Raw genomic sequence first — 26052 nt, 5'->3', positions numbered from 1 at the left:
GGGCTAGGTTCTAGAGGATACCTACAAAATGATGTAAGACATGAAATAGTTAATTCATAGGTAAGTCATCAGTATCTCCAAAGATCTCTTTTAGGCACAGATACACCATGGTCTAGCTTTAATGAGCATTTTTGCTTAATATGCTATGATCTCCAAATGGATGGTATATTTTGAAATTGGTTCTACTTATGTCATTTAGAATGGAGACTCTTATTTCCCCTTTATTACCTTATCAATCATTTAGACAAAAGTAAACAAGGACAGAAAATGTGTACAGTTTTACAGAAGAGGTCTCATTTGAACTGACTTTTATTATTTGCTTTTTATTTTTTTATTTCTTAACAACCACCATATGTCCAACAGATTAACTGACTTTTAAAATCAGACATATTGAAATGTTATTCCTTCCAGTTAAAATATGTATCAGTTTATTATGATTGGAACTACACATCTGGAAAAAAAGTCAGAAGCTACTCATCTAAGGGTATTAAAAAATGTAACTTCATAGTCTTAAATCTTGCAGTGACTTGACTTTAGATTAAATTGACATTACATGTAACTTAATTTAGAAGATGTTGACTAATAATAATAACCACAGTTAACAGTTACTAAGCAGTATGTGCTAGGCACTATGCTCAGGGAACATTGTATAGGTGAAATTGTATTTAATCCTCACAACTTTTTAATGTTATCTCTATTCGACAGGTGGGTAAATTTCTGCTTGGATCAGTTAATGAACTTGCCCTATAGTTTAAACAGTTAGTAAGTGATTCAGCCGGGATTTCATCCCAACTTGTCTATCTTCAACCTCTAGAGCATTAGGGGGATTAGGAAGTTATGTACATTTCCTTCCCAGAATAGAGATGGAGGAGTTTATGTTTTGCCACCCCACCCACTTCATCTGCCCTTCCTGCATTTGGGTAGTTGCTTTTATTATCCCGGAGGAGAGTTGATACAACTCTCATGCATGGTGAAGTCATTCCTGTTTCTCTTTTCCAAGGGGCATACTGCAACTGTCAGTGCATACTTTACAGTGGGAAAACTTGGAGAAGGAGTGGGTTAGGAAAAAAATCAGTTTCTGAGGAGTAAGTTGTCTTTGAACTAAGATATAAATGCCTAATTAAGCAAAGAGTGCTAAATCTTGAGTAATACTTTTATTTCATTAGAAAATAATTCATTTTTGAGTCAATATTATTACAGTTATCTGGGCTGAATATAAATTGAGAAAATATGAGCATAGTTAAAAAAATGAAATGTAATGTTAATTAAAAATGTGAGGCTTGACTGTGATTAGGGGAAATGTAGCCTCATGTTCAAGGTCACAAAACAATAAATGCCGTAAATGATACTAGATTATTCAGGGATTCTACAGTAACTTTTTTTTTTTTTTTTCAAGATGGAGTTTCACTCTTGTCACCCAGGCTGGAGTGCAGTGGTGCAATCTCGGCTCACTGCAACCTCTACCTCCTGGGTTCAAGCGATTCTCCTACCTCAGCCTCCTGAGTAGCTGGGATTATAGGCGCCTGCCACCACACCCAGCTGATTTTTGTATTTTTAGTAGAGACGGGGTTTTATCATGTTGGCAAGGCTGGTCTCGAACTCCTGACCTCAGGTGATCTGCCCACCTCGGCCTCCCAAAGTGCTGAGATTACAGGCGTGAGCCACCACGCCCGGCCCTATGCTAACATTTTTTTTGTGTCTCTTGTACTGACAGATGACCTGTTCTGTTTCATTGCAGCCTCGTCCTTGGTTGTGCCACTACTGAGTTCTCCAGTTCTCTTTCAGCGATTGTTCAGCATACTTCTTTCATTGATGTCAACCTACCTACTTCTAAGCACAGGGTATAAACTTATTAACAATTTAATTTTATAGCAGCAAGTTTTAAATGATATATTGATATTTTCTCTATTAGTATTTAACTTCTGGAAATAAAAAATGTTTTCTAAATCTGGAGGGATACATTATAAATATTTTCTTCTCTGTGAGAACTGTATCTGACTTGATCTGTAATCTTCTGTTTTCTGTTTTTTAAATCCATTTCATGGTATTGCTTGCTGTCTTTGTCTTTCTCTTTTCCGAAGTTGCTAAAATATCATTTAACTATAATGTTAAAAAATTCTGATTGATTGTGGAAGAATTTTGTCTCATTGATTTTTATTTTTATTGCATTCCTTGTATTCATTTTAAATTATGCTTTGATTTGTCCATTCTTCTTTGAATATAGTATTTTTTTAATCTTACATATCTCACAGTTCAAATATTCGTTTGATTCAGAGAACCTTCAGAATATTTTCCCAAAACTTTGAAAGATTTTTATTTAAGATTGAAATTTTTTTACCAAAACAAAACAAAAAATCAGCAGCTTGACTTGGGGTGAATCCCAAAGCATTTTCTAGAACTCAGTGAAGACAGGGTTATACTCTGTCCATTAACTTTGAAGAATTCTTTTCTTGCTTTTGAATTTTGTCCTTACTTAAATCTTTATGAGGGTAAGAAATGTGCACATTATAACAAACAATGACTAGAACAAATAGTGAATAAACACCACTCATAAACAGTTTGAATTTTGGCCCAAATACAGAATCTTGATTGAAGTTAGACTAAACCTAGGGATTCACCATTATGCTATGATATTATTCACAGTTCAAATGATTTTGTGAAGCCATTTGGGGTCTAAGGCTCAGATTCTCCCTTTTGGAAACTTAGTTGTCATAGTTCAAAATTAGAGAGATGTTCTCAAAGTCTTCCCACAGTAGACTCTAACACCCTAAGTGACCTAGACCCCAGGAGTTCTTGTAGTCTCATGTAAGAGATGATCCAGTGGGGCCCTAAACCTTTTTTTCACCAAAGCTGTCTATCTCCTTTTGTTTCCCTTCCCCCTGCCTAACTAGATATGGGCCACAGCTCTGAAGATGTGATATCAATGTCATGGAAATTTTTACCAGTTACCTAATAAGATTTTAAGATAGGCTTCCTTTGAGATTTAGACCTTTGAAATATAACTTTAAAATAAAACTGGAAATTTATGAGCATCTGTTATTCAAGAGTGATAAATATCATGAAAGCTTAAAATCTTTCACAGTTTTCCCCCTTTATTAGTGAAATTTCAGGATAAATAATTTTGTTAAATTAGAGTCTATGAGAGTAAAAATGAATTCGACTATGCACAAGTTTTTAATCTATATAAGGAAGCAGAAGTTAAAATAATTTCTATTCTAACCTACTATTTCAGGGAGACTCATGAGTTTTATTAAGAGATCAGACCCAGAGGTTGGTTGACTTAAGGAAATAAATGTTTGAAAGTGTCCAGAAATATGTACTAACTTCTGTACAGTCTCTTAATCAATAGGCCTTTCTCTTTTTTGAACTTTCAAATTCTAAAGCAATAAACAGATTTAAAGGGATGTGTAGTTGATTAAAAAATGTAAACATAAAAATAGATCTGATTTGCTGGATTAGAAAAGGAGAGAAAGAAGCAAGGATAATTGAAGTTTAATTTTGAATGAAAAAACTATTTCATAATGTAGCATGAGTTAATTATGTAACTTACATAGGGGATAAGTATTTTAAATCATCAATTTAATAGTCATAGGAGATGCCAAAACAAATTATCATAATAAGCATAATCATAATCATAACTTATTTTAAGAAAATCTAAAAAGTGAAAATTTATACCTAAAATCAGAATAATAAGGCACTATATGACCTTGTTAATGAATTCATTAAGACAGACATTATTCTACATCAGAAAGTATATCTAGCTTTGCCAAAAAAAATTAAAGAGTATCTTGAAATAGCACAGTTCAGTCATTTCAATCAGTACATCTTCTCAGTGTCAAATCAGTTTTGCAAAACATAGTCCACCTGTTATGATTCAGCCTCACCATTTTGGATGACCTGGAGGGTTCTCTACGTAAATTAGTGAATATTCAGAATTACAGAATATTTAAAAGAAATGTAGTTATATTATAATATAGAAATATAGCAGTAGTAATCCTAAATTCTTACAATGCATCCTTGATTTATTGAATAAAGAAGATTCATTTTTAATCAGCACTTAATTATTTTTATGCAAATGGAGCTACTGTAATACTTGAAAATAGTTTGTTCTCTTGGTTAAAGTTGGTTAAACATTTCCCTTTGAAATTTTCTTTGCATTATTCCTTTGCTTAGCAAACTGTAATACAAAGCTAAATGCCTTGTCAGCCCTATTCAATTTGCACAGAGACCAAACCAGCAGATCCTAATTTAGTAAGTTTTCATTATGTTCTCCCTGAGCCGGTGATGACATTTCATTGATATTTCAGTTTATTAATGCAGATATACAGACTTTATATGAACTATTGAGTGTCTTAAGAGATAAAGTCCCATAGGAAGATTATCTTTATCTGGTTTATTCATCTCCATTTTACAAAAGAAAGTGATCATAATGTATAGTTTTTGAAAGGAAATAAATTCTACTATTTGTAGAACTATGACATTTATGTTTTTAAATATTAGGAATCAATAACTTCATATATAACTTCAAATCTTTCAAAAAACTATGTTTGCCTTTTGTTCAGAGTATGCACCTTAATTCAATTAATCAACAGTTGTTTTTTCTTTCATATCTCCAGTGTCCAGAGCACTATGCAATCACACAGAGAGAATCATTAGTGTACTGCTAGTGTACAATAGAGTTATAAGCTGCTATAAAATAAGAACTATATTTTACAGTGTTAGGCAATTACAAAATCAAACAATTAAGTTTACTGTGAGTTAATGAAGTTGTGAATTGTATGAAATGAAGACTGACTAGAGAAAGAGCTTGAATAGGAAAGCTGAGTTAGTGTCATCAATGATGTTGAACTGAACTTTAAAGAAAGGCCAGGGATACAAGCATTCTAAATATTTGTTTTTCAATTTAAAAAAAATCATTGGAAAAATAGTGTCATCACATTATCGAAAGTAGGGATAAGGGATAAAATTATGTATTAACTCTACTCTTGTTAATGTTCTGGTACATTTCTTTCTGGTGTTACCCCTGTATTTGTCTTTTTAACATAAAATTAATCACAGTATATGTTCTATTTTGGATCTTTTTTTCTAATTAACATTATTTCAGAAGCGTTTTCTAGATGGCTCATAGGCTTTCTAGCCACCATTTTAATAGATATTTAATATTTCATGATATGGATTTTGTTTCAACTTTTTATTATCACAAATAATATTTTGAGTTATGTTTTTATGCATAAGCTTTTTCATAGTCTAGATTATTTCCTTTGTTCACTTCTCATATAGCGTATTTGGGCCATTGGGTATGAACTTTCTTTTTTTAACTGGTAATTGTCTTAAGAACAGTGCCAATGTATAATATCTACAACAAACTATATATGAGGGGTACTATTTCATCATATCTGTAACAAATACATAACAGTATTTGGTATTTCCATTTTTAAATAAGAATATCAAATGTTATATTAACAGGTCAAAAGTGGCACTGCTTTGTACAGTTTTCTGTACTTGTTTTACTCATGATATTTTCTCATGTGTGTAGTATCTGTTCATATCCCTGGGCCTTCTAAGTCTTATATATCAAGTGATTTGTATATGCTTTCTGAAACCTGAATCTTTCCTTCTGCCCAGTCTTCAGTGTTATAATTTTATAATTTGTAATAGCGTTTAAAGTGTTTGGAGTTTTTTTGCTTTCTTATCTTTAGGAAATAGTGGCATATGGTGTAGAGTTCAGTAGTTGAAAGACTCAAAAAGGAAATAAGGCTTTGTTTTGTTTTGTAATTTCTGATTAGATAAATAACTCACTCAGCAAATATTTGTGAGCTGGGCCAGCAGTGGTGATGAGACAGACAGACTTGGTTTTCAAAGATTTTATAAAGTAATAATAGACGCTTACAGGTAAACATGTGATTAAGATGGTGTAAGTACTGTAATAGAGCATTTAGGGATTATGAAGGTGGAATATTTACCCCAGACAAAGTGGAAACTGTTTAGAAAAGGCTTCTATCACTGTGTTGTCTCATGTGCATTTCTTCTTTGTTTTTGTGTCCGTTTTACACTCCAGCCTGTAGGTGTACCACACATTTAATCATTCCCCTGTGGACATGTAGGTTGTTTTCTGTTTCCCCCTTCTGTAAACAATATTACAACAGATATCTTTATAATGGAAATTGTAGCACATGTCTGCTTATTTTCTCAGGGTAAATTTTTAGAAATGGCCTTATTACGTTATAGTATATGAATATTTTTGAGATTCTTAATACATCATATCAGAAGGTCTTCCAGAAAGGGTATATTCCTATAGAGAGCATATGAGAGTTCCTTTTTCATCACATTCTTGTCAACACTGTTTTGTTTTTGAGACAGAATCTCACACTGTCACCTGGGTGGGAATGCAGTGGAGTGATCTCAGCTTACTGCAACCTCTGCCTCCCGGGTTCACGTGATTCTCCTGCCTCAGCCTCCTGAGTTAGCTGGGATTACAGGCGCACACCACCACGCCCAGCTAATTTTTTGTATTTTTAGTAGAGACAGGGTTTCACTAAGCTGGCCAGACTGGTCTCGAACTCCTGACCTCGTGATCTGCCTGCCCCGGCCTGCCAAAGTGCTGGGATTACAGGCATGAGCCACCATGCCTGGCCAACGCTGTTGTTTTAATATTGGCAAATATGATATATCACCATTGTTTTCATTTCCATATGTTATCAATAAGGTCAAACATAATTTTGATGTTTGTGTTCTTGTTGTGCCCATTTTTTTGAAAATTTAGAGTGTTCCTTTTCCTCTTCTATGTATGTTAATAATTTTACCTCTAGAATTATCTTTTTACCTTTGTCTTCATGCCTTCTTTCTCTTTTATGTATATCTGTCATTGGCTTTATGAATGGCTTTTATGTATTTCTATTATTTTAAACACATAATTATCTCAAGATTTCACATCACTCAAAAAAGATGATGTTGGAGTTAAAATTTAAAAATTACTTTCCTGCTTTCTTCTTAAGTTTTGTAATATTGTGACTTAGAAGTATTATCAAATTATTTTAATTTTGAGAAAGACCTCAGTGTAAATTTGCATTTTTACTTATTTTACTGTTTTTTTTCTTTTCATTTCTACCTTTCCCCACCTGTTAGGTATGAAGCTCTCTTTCCGCTAGTGTTGTCTTGTTTGATGTTTGTCTGGATAAACATAGAACAAGAAACTCTACAACAATCTGGTGTTTGCTGTAAACAAAAGGTAGCTGGTCAAAGTCATTGTTGTTTTTATTTGAGACTATTAGTCTCTATCCTATAAGGAAGTTGCAATGTTATTTCAAAAATTCTTTCTACTTAAAATTTTAGTGTTAAAAAGTTTTAGTTGTTTGGCATTAATAATTAAGTTAAACTTAATAATAGATAAGGAAGATTTTTTACTTATCACAGAAAAGCACAATTTTGTTGTTGTATAGGTTGGGCTTAGTGATTACTTGAGAATCATTGATTTAAAAAAGTCAATGTAAGTGAAGGAATAGAGAAAAGAATGCTTTTTATCTTATTTTCTTCATATTTTACATCCAATTTTTCCTTCCATCAATTTATCTTGGAAGAATTTTTATGTTGTCACAAGTCAATTTATGAATTTTATTATAAGGTGACATTTAAGTTTCTATTGTTGTTTTTCACTTTCTGGTCATCCTAATCCAAATTGCTTATTCTGCTGCCTTAATGATTGTGGCCTCAGTCCAAATCTTAGACTGTGTATGCAACACATAATACTTTGAGTTGGCTAAAATCCAACCAGTTTTTAAGGATACCTTTATCATGGTGGACTACAGAGTTAAATTGATGTTTCTTGTCTATATTTAGAGCTGATGGTAATTCTGAGAAATTGGTGATAGAATGTTTGCAATTTTACTAAGGTCGGATAAAATGAATATTACAGAAAATACTTTCATAGTTGATCCATCGTTATCTGGCTCCAGTTGAGTATGTAGATTGTTACTGATAATTCAGAATGATTAATTTCCATAAAGAAGAAACTTTATTGATGCATATTTAATAATTACTGGTTTTAAACTTTTAGTCCTTGAATATTAAAATAATACATGAAAAGCAGTTTTGAGCAGATTCATGTAAATACTCAGAGATTAGCCTTAATATTAAATATTTCATCAGGCTGAGGATTATTGTGTTACTTTTTAAATTCTATGTTTTTAACTAAAAGCAAATGTATCTCATTCTAGAAAAGAGTATTAAAACATCCCAAGAATTTACTAGAAAATTACATGGGAAGTAGGAGTGGGGAAAGTCTACCTTTAAACTCACCCATTAGTGTTCTATTTGTGGAGGGTGATTAAGCAAGTGTGCACTCACCTTGTTGGATTGAGTGGCTTTCTGTTCTACCAAAGACAGGAATATGTTGCTTTTTTATAGAAAGAAAATTTCTCTGCAGATAGAATTAATAGAGGGACAAATAAACAAACATTTAATTTTACCATGCCTTTTAATATGATACCATATCTAGGTTTAAGATGATCAGGACACTCTGAGAAATTAGTCTTTGAAAAGGGAAGAATTATATAGGGATTTTAAAATGAAGCATTTATATAAGATAAGAAAAAGCTCAATTCTCACTTTTATTACACATATAGCAACACTACAACTGTGTTCTATATATTATTAGCAACATATTTTACCTTTTGGCAGATTTTATTAAGGTGTAATTAAACCCTAGGGAAACATTTATTGTTTATTGTTTATTTTTTATTTTTTTGTCAACACAGGGCATGTTTCTAGCCATTGTAACTTAGCCATTGTAAGTTTGCCTTCAAATATAGAAATAAGCCAACTGTTATTGTTCATTAATATTTTTCTTATTATCTCACAGCTCACCAGTATCCAGTTCTCTCATAATATTGATATAACTCAGTTTCGACAGCTATATCTGGATGACATCCGTAGGGCCTTTTTCCTCGTATCCTTTGTGGAGACTTTGGTTTAAAGAGTTGCAACTCCCACTTAATGGAGTAAGAAGACATGGAAGGTGTTTCTGCCCATCACTTAATAGTGGTGTTAAGTACTTTAACCTCCCTGAACTATAGTTTTCTCATGTAATTCACATTAAAATTTTTTTTGAACTGTAGAAAAGTATAAAGAATTATATGTATGTGTATATATATTCCTGCTATTCAGATATCAGCCATTAGTACTTTGTCACGTATGTTTTTTAAAAATGTGTTTTTAAGAAATTAAAACATTAGAGCTAAAGCCAAAGTCTTTCAACTCCCAACTTCAATCTAATTTCTCTCATCCTGGAAGAAACCACAATTATGAGTTCATATCTTTTTATGTGCATTTTATTCTAAACTCACATTACATAACATCTGTCTCACAAAGGTTTTTGGATCACCTCAGAGGCAATGTTGTGAAAGTTGTTAGTAGTAGAGGTTTGAAAGACAGTATGGCAGAGGAAAGTCTTAGTTTGGAAAGGCTGACTGACTAGCTGCAAGAAATCATAGGAATGTATTTCCTTTATTTTATTTTATTCAGCGTTATTGAAGTATAATTGACAAAAAATTGTATATATTTAAGATGTATATTTTGATGTTTTGATATATGTATACATTGTAAAATGATCACCACAATCAAGCTAATTATCATATCAATTACCTCACATACTTACTGTTTTTTCTTTCTTTCTGTTTTTGCAGTGAGAACACTTAAGATCAGCTCTCTTAGTGCATTTCAAGTATACAATACAATATTACTGACTACAGTCACCATGCTGTACATTTCATCTGCATACCTTATTCATCTTGCACAACTGAAACTTCATACACTTTCACCAACATTTCCCCTTTCCCCCCTCCTCTCAGCTCTCGGCAACCATCATTCTACTCTCTTCTTTAAGTGTGACTATTTTACTTTTGCTAGCTGTAGGAGTTCCTCATATGTTTTGGATATTAACCCCTTATCAGATACATGGCTTGTAAGTATTGGAGGCATTTTCTTTGAGCTGACCATGGTGCAGAGTCTAGACCCCAGGTACAGAAAATAAATATTCCATCTTCTCTGTCTCTGGCTTTCACTCTGTTTTGCTTTCTTTCTCTCTTTACAGGTTCCTTCCAATCAGCTAATACTAATAAAGCACTTTACCCACTGAACCTTGCATTTCCCTAAATTATAATTTCATCTTGTCCTTTCTGTTTAATTTTTTGAAAGAAAAATTTATAGTTGCTGCCATTGTTTTCTCTCCATGTATATGCCATATCCACAAACCTCTAACAATGCCTGGCATGTAGCAGTGCTCTATCAATATTTGTCAGATGTCTCTGCCGAAGTTGTACTGTCAGTGGTCTGCAGGGGCTTCCTGATCACTCAAATCTATTCAGTTTACCTGACCACACTTTAACATTCAAGTCTATGTTTTCTCTTTCTTTTCCCTTCACATCCAGGACACAGTAAGTTTTCTTCTAAGATTCGTATATCATTTCTATTCTTCTTCTCTATAATTACTTCCTTTGCCTGATCTTCAGCCATAGTTTTTTCTCCATGCTCCACCATTAACCTTCTCTTATTGTACCTGTTTTGTGCCAGATTTTCCTGTAACTTTGGTAGACACTTCTGTGCAAACAACTCTAAGATGTGTTTTTCCAAACTTGACCTCTTTCATGACCTCAGGGACCACATGTCTAACATTCTGCTGGGCATCACCAAATATGTGTCCCAAACTGACTAACAACTGCCATTCCTCTTCAAAGTCACTCTCTCTGGCAGGCCTTATCTCATTTAATGGCATCAGCGTACTCCCAGTCCCCAAGACATCCAACTTGTTGTCATATTTAACTGCTCCTTGTCCACTTCTAAAGTCCTTGTGGCTCCCTTCACTCTTGATCTTCATTCCCACTGCATCAGTTCGCATTTCCTTATCTCTGACATGGACTACTGAAATGGCTCCCAACTTAAATTTTCTGCCTCCAATTATTTGTCTCCCTTATCTGAATATCTATCACACAGTCACTGGTGTTTCTTGATTGTAACACTAGCCTAAAAGATTTGCTGCTCTTCACTGTATCCACAATAAAGTTCAGGCTTTTTTGAAAAAAAAAAACAAAAAACAAAAAACGGAGTCTTACTCTGTCGCTAGGCTGGAGTGCAATGCCACAATCTCGGCTCACTGCAACCTCTGCCTCCCGGGTTCAAGTGATTCTCCTGCCTCAGCCTCCTGAGTAGCTGGGACTATAGATACGCACCACCAGGCCCGGCTAATTTTTGTATTTTTAGTGGAGACGGGGTTTCACCATGTTGGCCAGGATGGTCTCGATCTCTTGACCCCGTGATCCGCCCGCCTCAGCCTCCCTAAGTGCTGGGATTACAGGCGTGAGCCACTACGCCTGGCCCAGTTCAGGCTTTTTATTAATACGCCACCAGTCTATATTTCTTGCTTCGTCTTTCACCATATCCTTCAATAAAGTCTAAGTTCCTGTCTGTCAAGCCTTTTTACTCTTTCTTGGCGAAGTCATTTTTTTCTCACTGTTCTTTACCTTAAAATGTCTCTCTTCTATTTCTGTCATCATATCTTAGTCACCATTTGAGTATTTTGAGACTATTTGATTTATGTTTATATTCTTAGTGCCTATCTCTGTCTCTGACATATACTAGACAATAAACGTTGGTTGCTTAGATGATTCGTTGAATCACTGAATCCATGAATACATTAAAGGCTCAGCTCACCAACTCAAATGCCTCTTTTTCACTGAAAATTGTCATGATTCATACTTCCTCTTCAGTGTTGCTTCACCATTTTTTGTGGGTGTCTATAGTAATAAAAGAGCTAACACTTATTAAGCCCTTTCAGTGGGTTAGGCACCTATTTCAAGTGCTTTGCTAGCAGTAAGTTCTTGGACACTAAGATTAATATCAATGTTTTATTACTTTACTAATACAAATGTAAGTTTAAGAAATGTCAAAAAGATATTCAGCATTGTCTCATGTGTCATTCTCTATTGAATTATTTTAAAACATGTTATCTTGTTTCTTCCTGAGCCTTTCAAGCGGTCTAGCATGTGCTTAGCATGTGGTGGGTTTACAGCAAGCATATATAGACTATAACTGTGTCTTTCAGCTGAAAATGTCTATGATATACACTAGATCCATGTTTTTCTTTTGAAAAAATCACTAGCAGCCCACTACAGATATGGTCCACCTTGCTCATGTTAGGGAAGAGGAAAATAACCTTCCTAAGGTTACTAGGGACTGAGTGAGGATGACCTCTCAGGCCTCATTATTCTCAGTACACAGCCTCTTCAATCTGGCTGTTTTAAAATGCATTCACAAGGAGATATAATGGAATGTTCCTTGAAAACAATTCATGGTACAAGTAAAAAAGCAAATTACTCTCAAGGTAAAATTAGCATATCTTTTCTAAATGAAAAGGAAATTTGTATGAAATCTGAGTTGTTTTGCCATTTCCTTGACTCGCTTTAGGTTTTCTTCTTAGTGACAGCATTTTTTGGAACTGGAAATATAGCTTCTATTAACAGGTAATTTTAAATGAAAGTGGCATATATATATATAACCAAAAAATAATGCAACCTGGGACTTCTATACCTTTTGTTCTGTACCTTACTTTTTTTTTTCTTTTTGAGACAAAGTCTCACTCTGTTGCCTAGACTGGAGGGCAGTGGTGTGATCTCGGCTCATTGCAACCTCTGCCTCCCAGGTTCAAGTGATTCTCGTGCCTCAGCCTCCCGAGTAGCTAGGATTACAGGTGCTCGCCACCATGCCTGGCTAATTTTTGTATTTTTAGTAGAGACGGGGTTTCACCATGTTGGTCAGGCTGGTCTCAAACTGCTGACCTCAGGTGATCCACCCGCCTCAGCCTGCCAAAGTGCTGGGATTACAGGCGTGAGCCACGGCACCCAGCCTGCACCTTGCTTTTTATACTGAATGATATATTTTGGAGATTGGTGTGTATTGGCACATTCAGATCTACTGCGTTCATTTTAGTGGCTTCATAATATGATGTTTGCTTGTGTTTTAGTAAGTAGATTTCAGAGAATTAGTTTAAACATCTTTTTAGAAGAATATTCTTTTAAAGTTACAGAGTGAATTCTAAATTCTTTTTCCTTGTTATAATTCCCTAGCTTTGATCTTGCCTCTGTTTATTGCTTTCTGACTGTTTTCAGTCCTTTTGTGATGGGAGCCCTGATGATGTGGAAGGTTAGTTTTCTTATTTTGTTATTTGTATTAAGCTATTGATTGATTAAGATTATAAAGTCATTTAGACAGAGTTAAGTAGCAGTGGAAAGAAGATATCCTTTCAGAGTTGGCACTGCTAAACTGGAGGTGAGACCCTCTATCCCTTACTCCAAACCACAGTTAATCTATTTGCTTTACTCTTAAGTGCATTTGACTTCAAAAGAGTAGGGATTCAACTGTTAATTTGAGAGGATCTTATCAGATGTGATTAAAGCCTGTGGGAAGCTGTGGATCAAACTGCAGTGCTGCTAAAGAGTATAAGGTTCCCTGAACCCATGTTCTCTACCCATGAGATTGCCAACATAATCTTTTCTCATAATCCATGTAACTGGAATTGATTGATTCATTCAACAAATGTGTCATTTTCTGCTATATTTAGTAATGTGCCAGATACTAGCTGGGTGCTGACAATACAAAGATAATGACAATTTTCAGCTTTCCAGGGGTTCAGATTCTTCATTAGAATGTAATTCATGTTCTTCTTCTCTAAGGTCATTATGCTTGTTTTACTCCCTTTACCATAATGCCTGACACATTTTACTTAGTATATATTTGTTTAAATAAAGTAAACTGATTCTTGCCTAAAATCCGATTACCTAATGTTCAGATTTATAAATAAAAATGGTTAAAGGTGTCATCTTAATAGGATTAATGTCTACTTTTTGTTATTACACTAATACAAATGGAAGTTTAAGACATGTTAAAAAGATGTTCATTTTCTCATGTCCTGTTCCCTACTGAGTTATTTTAAAACATGTTGCTATTTCCTTAATTTTCATTCACATTTTTTAAGTGTTTTTTTTTCTCAGTTTATTAAAGACCGTGCGCCTTTAATTAAAAAACAAGCAAGCAAGCAAGCAAGAAAGATAAAGCTCAAATTAGAATGCTAGGTTCTTAATCTCCAGCACAATGCAGTAAGCTTTAATGACATAATACACTTGATGACTTTTGTTGACTGATGTGTCTAGAAGTGAGGGCCCTGCTGAATTCTATTTTATTCATATGTCCTTCACTTGAAAAAGAACTTTATGCTGTCTTGAACATCATTTATTTTCCATATCTCCCCCTTTTTTGAAACATCAAGTTATATATATTTTTCAAAATTGATAATTGGAAAGCAATACCTCAAGATATTAACAGTATTAGCTCTGGATTATGGATTTTCAACCAGCATAAATTTTACTATGGCTTTATTTAAAATGTTTTATAAATTTTTTCAAATTTGTTATAATGAGTGTGAATTTTATAATCATAAATAAATGTTTTTTTAAACAAAGGCAAAGATTAAGAAGCTGAATCATGTTTATAATGTTATAGTTTTAAATAACCAGATGGGTTTAAGGATCTGTGAATCAAATTATCAGGTTCTATAATTTATTTGATTTGGGCATTCTGTGCTCTTCATACCCTCTTGGAATCTTTTGAACATTGTGGTTAATTATTAGAATACGTTAAATGGAACAAAATTTGTAATAGGCTTTTATTTGGAATATGTATTGATGTTTGCTATCTTTTACATTGTATAGCTTATTAATGTAGGTTTTTAAGTCAGTTTCATCACTGTTCTATGTGCCATTGGTATCATGCTTTTATTTCAGTGTTTGCTCTTCACTAGTATATGTAAAAGTTACTTGAGAAATTGAAAATATTTCTGTAAGCAGAAATAGTGTTTTTTTCAAAAAGTGTTTCAGATGCTTCAGTTATTCCTGGCATCATTTATTGTTCTTTTACAGATTTTAATCCCCTTTGTTCTTGTTATGTGTGCTTTTGAAGCAGTTCAGTTGACTACTCAGTTATCGTCAAAAAGGTAAGATGAATTAGTTTAAGAAACATTTGATTTGCCTATTTTTAGGAGATGAGAGTAAACATTTGAAGACATTTCATATGATTGCTATTAAGACACTGTAACATAGATTGTTTATTACAAAAATGAGAAAATTTTCACCTGTGTTGCTTGTCATTAGAGGAAATTAGTTGATTAGGGCCTCTAGCAGACAAGCTTGCTTTCTCAGCAATAAAATGTTATTAGAATATTATTCAAGCTAGTGAAGAACCTCCCTAGAAAACAGTAAAACATAAATGTTAAATTATTGTAGTTAATTACTTGTTATAACTGTGCCTACAAAAAGCAAAAGATACTCTAACTTTTATTTTGGTTTATTTCTTAAATATGTTACATAAATATGTTAACATTATTTCATTTTCCATGACTTAAAATTAACTTTTCTAAATGTCAAAAATATACTCAGTTTCTCTGTCATGATTTCTATACATTTGACAAATGGAGTAGGAAGTATTCTGAGTTTTGAGGAATTTCTGGAGCAGTCCGTCTTAAGCAATCAAGACTGTGGAAGAAAAGCTGTCAACTCAACTATTTGCTTTTTTTAACCAATAAAATTGCCTCATCAGCACAGGGACTCTGTAAAATACTTGATATAAATATGAAGCTTAGCAGTTTTGTTATTCTTGAATCAAGCTAGCATATTCAATGCTGAAAGAAATAACTAATATTAGCATAAATTTGCATGTTGTTCTTGATGAGTATAAGCTAGAACTGGGTTTAGCATGGTATTATGCATATGCCATAATGAAAAAAGTTTTTCTTCCACTGCTTAAGAATACTGGAAATCTCATTTCTAGTTTTAGTATATTTTTGCAGGATATTTACATGAATTTAATATTGAAAGTATTTATGCCTTGTCAATATCACATAAGAGATATTTACTTAGATGCAATAAAAACTGGTGAATGACATGTACTTTCCTGCATCTTTGTTGGTGGATAAGATTTTTAGAAGGGATTTTAATTAAGGTTTAAATAAGAAGAGCTGGGGACATGTGGAATGAGAAATAGAAGGCTCATCAAAGTGTACGTGTGTTTGTATTCTTATATTTGTGCGTGTCTATAGTAATGCTATCTGGAAACTAGTGCAATGAAAAACAAAACACAGCAGGAGAGAACTGAGGCAAAGGTGGCTCAGAAAGGTCTCTTTTGACCTTTAAACTCAGAAGTCACTGACATTTCTTCCTGGATATCACACTGACTCATCAAATTTAATGTTACACATTGGAGCCAGCGATGCCTTTTCTTCCTATTGAAAACTAGCTTCTCATCCTGTTTTCTTTATTTAACCCATCACACAAGCTGAAGTCCAGCCACCCTTACTGCCATACTGCTTACCAAATAATCACTGATATCATCTCTCCTTTCTGTTCACCTTTTAACGGTCTTATTATTTATATTGCTAATCATTTTCTTACAACTGTTGGAAGCCTACAGTTAAGATGGGGGTGGAGATATATACTAATGACTTATTTATTTATTAGATCTATAATGCCAAGGACGAGTTCAATATAACTAACCAGTGAAATGATTCTGCTTCTCTTCCAACTCACTCCTTAAAATGTGTATTGAACAAAAGTGAAGTAGAAAAGTTGTATTAACATTGTTTTTTTTGCATAACTTAAAATTTACTTTTCTAGTTATTAATAATTTATCTAGTGTCTCAGTCTTAATAATTGGGTTCATCAACAAAACCTTGTAAATTTTGGGTAGAGACCACAAAAAGGTAGTAGCTGTGCACGAAGATTACCTGATAGTTTATCTGTTAAGAATGCTTATGGATGTAAGCAATGAAAATCTAACTAACAGTAGCTAAGAGAAATAGAGATTTATGTCCTCACGTCACATGGAGTCTGGAGGTTGGCAGCCCATAACTCTGTGATGCCATCAGCAACCCTGCTTTTCTGCATTCCTAAGAATGGTAGATTCTTAGATTGTTGCTTTTACCCTCGTGTTTTTCTCATCATGCCTCCATCTGCCATCGTATCTCATCTGCCATCCAGACAGGAACAAGGGAAAAGGACTAGTGGGGAAAAAGGCAAGGAGATATGTCAGCTGATTCTCCTTTTCTGTCAGGGTAGCAGTGTCTTTCCCAAAGGCCCCATGTAACAGATTTCTGACTATGTCTCTATGGCCGGAACTCTGTCTGGCACACATTCATTTTAAACTGGAAGGTGGTTAGGGAAAAGGGAGGTGTGGGGGTGTGAAACAACCTGCCAAAAGTGTCACAATTGTGGCCAGTTCATTTCACAGTTTGAGATGACATGGACCATGAAGACCTTTGTCACTTTCAGAATGCAGCAAAGCATGAGAGATTAGAAGGCCACTGAGAAAGAGAAACAAGTTTTAGTATTACAGAAGTATTCAACAACCAACCATATAAGATCTGAAAGGGATGATTTTTCAGTTCTGTGTTTGATTAAATACTCAACTGTACAACAGCCACGGCTACACGGCAGGGATTGGGGAAAAAAAAACCCACAAAAACTTGGAAGTAGCGGTTGTCAACAATGTGATTTAGCAGCCAAAAAGCTAGTTTTCTCATGCCCTGTATTAATTGAAGTGAAAATATTTTGACTCTAATTTTGAATATACCATTTTGTTCTGATGGGTATTTTTATCTCCAGAATGTTATGCTCACATATTTAGGAATCCAGATTTGAATCATAATTATTATAATATTGAATAACTTTTATGGGGAAAGTGTTTTTATGTGGGTACTCTATTAAATCAGCTTAATTTTTAAATTAATTTTTATATGAAGTATTTCTATTTTGATTTTTAATTTATTAAAATTATTTTTATTAATTTTCAGAAAGTTTTTGGGTTATTTGTTTTTGTTTATCTTAAAGTCTATGGATTTCAGCTCCTGCCAGAGTTTTTTTTTTTCTTCTACAGTTATCATATCTACCAGGTCTCATTCACCTAGATCAGATATTACAGATCTGGTTATTGTCAAGATTTGCTTCTTCCATCATTATTTTGTTAGTTACAGATTTTATTCTGTGTGGTTTTAGCCTTCTACAATGTTATTTGGTGTTGTTTCTACCAGGTCTAATTTTTCCTGGATTAGATTTTTTGTGTTCTATGAAATCAAAAGGAAAAGGTTCTTAAGTCAGTCTTAAATCTAAAGCATATTTCACAATGTGTAGCATTAGCCATTTTCAGTTTTATTTTATGCTAATTACTCCTACTGTTCATTCAGCACATAGGGTTTGAGTTTGTATCATATACCGGGCACTGTACTAGCCACTGGTGATACATTTGGTGAACAGAGCTTACCGTCTACCTGGGGAGACAAAGAAAATAAAATGCTTGTAATAACAAAATTTCAAGTAGTGTTAAATGTCAGGGGAAAAAAATGAAGTGATCCAGGGAGTCTTCTCTAAGGAGAAGCAATTTATGCAAAAACCTTAATATGGTCTTTACTCACATAGTTTTATGGTTCACTCAGGTGGAGGGAGTGAAACATACAAAGGGCATGAGTTGAAAACATGCTTAGTGTATTTGGAGAACAGCAAGAAAGGTAGCCTTAAGCAGAGTGTGCTAGCAGAAGAATTGTAGGAAATAAAGTTGAACAGGTTGGCAGGGGCAGAACAGAAGGGGCCATTTAGGCCACAGATAGGACTTCAGCATTATTCAGTTGTGGCAAGAAGCCTTTGGTAGGTTTTGAAGGCTGTTCTGTCTGTTGCATGGATAATAACTTTAGGAAGACAAGAATAAGAGCAGGGAGATCAATTAAGGGTCTTGCAAGTGAACAATCACAGTGGCTCAATGAGGATGATAAGTAATATTTAGTATCAATTGGATAAAAACTCAATAGCAGGTATTTATTTCTTGAATAAAAAGGTATTTACGAGGAAACTCATAGGATCTAGGTACACAGTAGCTTCAAAACATCTTGGAGATCAAATAATACCATTAACTAACCTGACTTTAATAAAATTATTGTATTTAGAGCAAGGGAATGATAACCCTATCCTTTTTAAAATTAGATCACCATGAATATTGAATAGTGTATTACATTTATGCCTTCACATTTGAGCAACATATGAATAAATGAGGGAACCAGGGACACATTCAAAGGAACATGGTGAAGATGCTGAAGGCCTCTCAGAGTCAGTAGAGCCATAGGGAGGCAGTGTGCGTAATGGTTAGGAGCACAGGCTCTGGGGCCAGACTTGCTGTTAGAAGTCTATGACTTACTGTTACTAGCTGTGTGACCTTGAGCAGGCTTACTTCTGGGTTCTTCAGTTTCCACAGAATGGTTCAAGAATATGAAGATTTGCTCTGGAAAATCATTTTCCTTCTTTTTAATTAAGACTTAGTTCAGGGATCGTATTCTCCGTTAAACCTTTTTAACCCAACTGCTCCACTCTCCAGAATCCTTCCACCCTCAAATTTCTGGCTAAGTTAGGTAACTCAGACTGTGGCTGATAAAATTGTTTCTTACTTTTCTGTTTCACACCCAGTTAGAGGCTGATTTGTGTCCCCTAAAATTCTTATGTTGAAGTCCTGACCCCCAAGTACCTCAGAATATGGCTAAATTTGGAGACAGGGCCTTTCAATAGGTAACTAAGGTAAAATGAGGTGATATGGGTGGGCCCTAGTCCAATATGACTGATGTCCTTATAAGAGGAAAAGATTAAGACACAGTCAAACACAGAAGAGATGACATGTGAACCTAAGGGAGAATATGGCCATTCACAAGCTAAGGAAAGAGACCTGAAATAAAACCAACCCTGCTAACACACTGATCTTGGACTTCCAGCCTCCAGAACTATGAGGAAATTTATATTGTTTAAGCCACTCAATCTGTGGTACTTTGTTATGGCAACCCTAGCTAATACACACCTTGTGAACTCCATAAGGGGAGAGATTATATCTTTAATTTCATTTAAAGCTTTTGTTTAAGGAGTGAGAATGAAACCGATATTTACTAGGCAGATACCATATGTCAGGCACTGTATTAGGTACTTGCCACATATTACCTGACTTAATTTTTCCAATGATACTAGGAAATATAGATATTATTACAACCATTTTATAGATAAGGAAACTGAGGCTGGGAAGACAATAAATAATCAGATGTGTCTTAACTTCACAAGGATCCCAGAATATCATCTGTGTCACACAGTAATATAATTTTCTTTAGAAAAATAAAAATAATATTTCTAAAAAATCAAAACTTTTTAAAAAAGGTATGTAAAGGTTTTTTAAAGGTTTTGTTTGTTTGTTTGTTTGTTTGTTTTGAGGCAGAGTCTCACTCTGTCACCCAGGCTGGAGTGCAGTGGTGTGATCTCATTGCAACCTCCACCTCCCAGGTTCAATCGATTCTCGTGCCTCAGTCTCCCGAGTAGCTGGGCTTACAGGCATGTGCCACCATGCCTGCCTAATTTTTCTATTTTTAGTAGAGCCGGGTTTTCGCCATGTTGGCCAGGCTGGTCTTGAACTCCTGGCCTCAATCAATTCACCCACCTCGGCCTCCTAAAGTGCTGGGATTACAGGTGTGAGCCACCGCACTCCTTCTAAAGGTCTTTTGAGTTGTATTTATTATTTTTCTGTTCCAGAAGAACTGGGTCCATAGGGTAGAATATTTGTTGTGCTTTGATTCACAGAAGAAAGAACTCTGCAGTAACTGGAGCTGCTAAAAATGGAGTGGATTCTGTTGCTGCAACCACTAAAACTAGTGCTAGACAATGCCTTTATTGGGATTGATACTTTGGGAATTCATGCTTTAGGTAGAAGGTTGTACTGGATGACCATTGCATTCTCTACAAACTCTTAATCAGATTAACACACTTTATTATGTGTCTGAATGGAATTATACTTCAGTAAGATATGATCAGTCTGACTTGTGGTATATATTTGCATATGTGAATTATTGAGTTACATGTCTTTATTTCAAACCTATGGTTAGAAAAACAATTATTTATTAAAAAGAAGTCACAAACCTCTACCAAAACCTCATACTTTTTTAAAAAATTAACTCAAAATGGACCACAGATTTGAACTTCTAGGGAAAAAATAGAGCAAATCCTTGGGATTTGGTTTAGGCGAAGAGTTAGGCTTGACATCAAAATTGTAACCCATAAAAGGAAAAATTGATAAACTGGACTTCTTCAGAATTAAAAGTTTTTGCTCTGTGAAAGACCCTAGTAAGAGGATGAGAACATAGGTTACATACTGGGAGAAAATGTTTACAAACCAGGTATCTGACAAAAGACTAGTATCTAGAATACATAAAGAATGCACAAAACTCAACAGTAAAAAAAATTTTAATTATAAAGTGAGCAAAACACCTGAAGAAGATATACAGATGGCAGATAAGCCAATGAAAAGTTGTTCAGCATTATTAGCCATTAAAGGAATGCATGTAAAACCACAATGGGTCGGGCGTGGTGGCTCCTGCCTGTAATCCCAGCACTTTGGGAGGCTGAGGCGGGCGGATACGAGGTCAGGAGTACAAGACCAGCCTGACCAACATCGTGTAACCCCGTCTCTACTAAAAATACAAAAATTATCCAGGCATGGTGGCAGGCGCCTGTAGTCCCAGCTACTCGGGAGACTGAGGCAGGAGAATCGCTTGAACCCAGGAGGCGGAGGTTGCAGTGAGCCAAGATTGTACCACTGCACTCCAGCTTGGGTGACAGAGCGAGACTCCATCTCAAAAAAGAAAAAAAAAAAATCAACAATGAAATATCATTACACACTTATCAGAACAGTTTATCAGAACAGTTAAAAACAAATAGTGGCATCACCAAATGCTGTTGAGGATGTAAGGAAATTGCTCTCATGCATTGCTAGTGGAAATGTAACATGGTACAACCACTCTGAAAAGAGTTTTACAGTTTCTTATGAAACTAAACATTCTACTGTTGTATGACCTAGCAATTACACTCTTGATGTATTTTCCTAGAGAAATGAAAGGTTTACACAAAAAATTAGACACAAATGTTTATAACAGCTTTATTTGTAAGAGCCACAAACTGGAACAATAGCCACAAGTAGAAACAACCCTTGATGTCCTTTGGTGCTTGAATGGTTAAGTAAACCATTGTATATCCATATGATGGAGTACTATTCAGCCGTAAAAGTAAATGACCCATTGATACAGCACCTTGGATGATTCTTGAGAAAATTATGCTAAGTGAGAAAAGCCAATCCCAGAAGGTTACAAAAGGTAACAAAGTGTTATATAAATTGTTCAACTTGTTACGTATGTGATTCTACTCATAAAACACTCTTAAAATGACAAAATTATAGAAATGGAGGACAGATTAGTGGCTCTCAGGGGTGAGGGATTAGGCAGAGGGATGGTGAGGGGAGGACAGATGTGGCTATAAAAGGGCATTATGAAAGAACTTTGTGCTGATGGGAACACTCCTTACCTTGACAGTATCAGTGTCAATGTCCTGCTTGGGATATTATACTATGGTTTTACAAGATCTTCCCACTGGAGGAAACTGGGTAAAGGGTACAGAGGATCCCTCTGTATTATTTCTTGAAATTGCATATTAGTTAATAATTATCTCAAAAGTTTAGTTTTGAAAATCATAATGTATGTCCCTTTCATTTTACTGAAATAAATATTCAGAGCACTTAATAACACATTTTACAGTCCAGCTCATCTCTATGGGATGGTCATCCATGATAATAAGAAAAGAACCTTTGAAAGTTGTATTTTCAGAAGCAAAAATACCGACAATACTAGGTTATTTACCTAGTCTCACTTGGATTTTAATGAGCTTGAAAAATGCACCTGTTGTATTAGATGTAATTTTTCCTTCTTTTTTTTTTCCAGCCTTTTTCTCATTGTTCTCGTCATATCAGACATTATGGCTTTGGTAAGGCATTACTGGGTAGTCCATATAAATTAGATTAAGAGTCCTGGGTTAATTTAATAAAGAGAAATATGAATGCATTTTGGTACGTGAAATCTTTAGATATTGAGTTGTAAATGCTGGCATAATTTACACATATAAATTATGTTCTTTTATATTAGTTATTATGCAGGATGTGTGTTCTTCTTCAGGTGTCAAAAGTCTTACTACTTGATTTATTTGAATCTGTCATACCTCGTCTTCCATGTTGCTTTGTATCTGAAATGAACCTTCCAAAGAAAATTAGCAGAAAAAGCTAACTTTAAATTTAGATAATACATCATTTTTCTATTGAAATGTTGATTTTTAACCCTTCTCTCAGATTAAAAATGAAAGGAAAAGGGGGAGGGAAGGAAGGAAGGAAAAAGGAAATACAGCTTTTCTGTTGGGAAGATGTTAATCAAGACGTAGCTGTAATAAATGAGTTCTGATGTGTGTGGGTAGGCCTCTCTCATTAACAAAAAGAGGAACCTATTTTATGTCTACAACTTTGGGGAGTTCCCAAGACCACCCTCAGCTTTAGTAATTCACTAGAATTCACAGAACTCACTGAATGCTGTTATATTCAGTTACAGTTTATTCCAGTGCATAGGGCAGAGTCCAGGACACCAAATGCCGAGCTTCTGTTTCTCCCTGTGGAATCAGGACAGCATTACCCTCCCACTATTGATGTGTGACAGTACACATGGAGTATTGCCAACCAGGCTTACCTAAGCTTTTTTGTCCAGACTTTTTAGTGGGGCTTGATCACATACTGCCTACCTGGCTGATCTTTAATCCCTTCTGGGGATACAGCTGGTAATATGGCCCAAAGCCCTCATCATACATCACATTATTAGACTGTCCAGTGGCCAAGCCCTCAGGCAGAACCTTCTATGAGGCATGACATTCTATGACATTCCAAGGGCCTAGAAATCGCCTCCCAGTAGCCGAGAGCAAACACCAGCGGTCTTTTTGGGTAAGGTTAATTTGTCACCATATAACATCCCATGCCAGAAGCAACTAGGAATACTATTAAGGGTAGCTTCCCAAATCAGATTCCTAGTCACTTGGTTTAGATGAGAGTACTTTTTTGTGGTGGTGAACCGTTATTCATTGTATTTCTGAAACTGACCACACATAATGTGACAACAAATCAGCTTTCAGTTTTGTGCAAAGTGACAAACAGACATGTTAATAGAAGAGGATTGAAATTCTGATTAATTTTATATAAAAAAGATTGCATAAATTAACTTGAACAGCCATTTGTGATATAACTTCTGCTCATTTGATTGGCATCTTCTCTTACCTCTCCATCCTTGTTTTCTCTACACCATCCTCCCTTTGACACTACCAAGCTCTCTCTGGACTCTTGATGTATATATAGGCTATTCCCTCTGCTAGAAACTTCTTTCTCTCCAAACCTCCTTTCATCTGACTCCTACTTTTTACTTAGATTTCACCTTGCAATGGGAAGCCTTCCCTTCCATCCTAATCAGGGTATGAACGCCTTCCGCTGTTTCTATAATTTTCTATATTTTCCAATGATAACACTCCCTCCATCCCCCCTTTAAACACACACACACACACACCTGATAATTTGACTGAATTATTTACTAGAGTCTATGCCTTGTGAGGAGGAGTTTATCTCCAGCACCTAAGACAGTGATTGGCACACAGTAGGTAGTCAGTACAGTAAATATTTGTTGATAGATGGATGACGTGGCTTCTTTCCACTGACATCTTTAGTATTATCTAGTGTTTTTTTATTGATGTTGGCTTGTTCTTCTTTATTTCTAATTTTTCAGAAATGTCACTTTCGTGTTCATTTGATTGATAATTCTATTTCTGGATTTTAGACTACTGCTAATTCTAATCCAAGCAAAAGTTTCAGTAAATGACATATTCTTGTTGATTACAGTCAGATAGTGATTCTTAGAGTCAGAAATCTGAAACATACAGTCCTAAAATAGCTTTGTTTTTAGACTGAATCTAAATAGCTTTGTTTTTCATTAAGCCTTTTTTTTTTTTTTTACAGCATTTTTTCTTCTTGGTCAAGGATTATGGCAGCTGGCTTGATATTGGGACAAGGTATAGTATATATGGTCATGCATTGCTTAACAACAGGGATAAGTTCTGAGATATGTATTGTTAGGCAATTTCTTCACTGTGCAAACATCATATTCACACAAACCTAGATGGTGTAGCCTACAACACACCTAGGATATGGTATAGCCTATTGCTCCTAGACTATAAACCTGTACAGCATGTTATTATACTGAATACTGTAGGCAATTGTAACCCAATGGTAAGTATTTATGTATCTACACATAGAAAAGGTATAGTAAAAAATTCAGTGTAAAAGATTTTTTAACTGGTACACCTATCTAGGACACTCACCATGAATGGAGCTTGCAGGACTGGAAGTTGTTCTGGGTGAGTCAGTGAGTTATTACTGTAACCTTTTTTTACTTTATAAGGTTCTTAACTTTTTGACTTTATAATAACACTTAGCTTAAACACACAAACACATTATATAGCTATACAAAAACCTTTTTTCTTTATATCCCTATTCTCTAAGCTCTTTTCTATTTTAAAATTAATATTTTAATTTAATATTTTAAAATTACTTTTTTTAACTTTTTAAACTTTTTTGATAAAAACTAAGATACACACACACACATTCACCTAGGCCTACAGAGGGTCAGGATTTTTATCTCCACATCTTGTCCCACTGGAAGGAGTTCACAGGCAATAACATGCATGGAGCTGTCATCTATAACAACAGTATAGATACTGGTAACAGTTGTTTATTGTCATTGTCAGATATTATGTACTATACACAATTGTATGTGCCAGACTTTTATAGGACTGGCAGTGCAGTAGGTTTGTTCACACCAGCATCACCACAAACAAGCGAGAGTAATGCTTTGTACCGCAAAGACACTGCGCTATCACTAGGTCTGTTATCATCTTATGGGACCACCGTGTACATGCAGTCCAGTGTTGACTAAAACATCATTATGTGGCTCATGACTACACTCACGTGGAAGTTCTTAATAGTGCGGTAAAAAAAAATTAAAACTTAGTATCTTAGTATAGAAGGTGCCAATGTGAT

The 26052-nt window shown here is 34.8% G+C and overlaps 1 protein-coding gene across 7 annotated transcripts in view; it reads left to right on the top strand.

The window, feature by feature from the left end:
- PIGN (phosphatidylinositol glycan anchor biosynthesis class N) overlaps positions 1 to 26052 on the top strand; it is a 137993-nt gene that overhangs the window by 89792 nt on the left and 22149 nt on the right. For all 7 annotated transcript variants that reach the window (XM_024236105.3, XM_054538045.2, XM_024236103.3 and 4 more), the window contains 8 exons: positions 1739 to 1841; positions 7126 to 7228; positions 8858 to 8944; positions 12457 to 12512; positions 13116 to 13191; positions 14964 to 15037; positions 22877 to 22919; positions 24973 to 25025. In XM_024236105.3, the coding sequence (XP_024091873.2) occupies positions 1739 to 1841; positions 7126 to 7228; positions 8858 to 8944; positions 12457 to 12512; positions 13116 to 13191; positions 14964 to 15037; positions 22877 to 22919; positions 24973 to 25025 (595 nt within the window). The remainder of the gene's footprint in view (positions 1 to 1738; positions 1842 to 7125; positions 7229 to 8857; positions 8945 to 12456; positions 12513 to 13115; positions 13192 to 14963; positions 15038 to 22876; positions 22920 to 24972; positions 25026 to 26052) is intronic.

This window comes from Pongo abelii, chromosome 17 (genome assembly GCF_028885655.2).
Source record: "Pongo abelii isolate AG06213 chromosome 17, NHGRI_mPonAbe1-v2.0_pri, whole genome shotgun sequence".
In the NCBI taxonomy this organism is placed as follows: domain Eukaryota; kingdom Metazoa; phylum Chordata; class Mammalia; order Primates; family Hominidae; genus Pongo; species Pongo abelii.
This window is presented reverse-complemented; position numbering and strand designations above follow the sequence as displayed.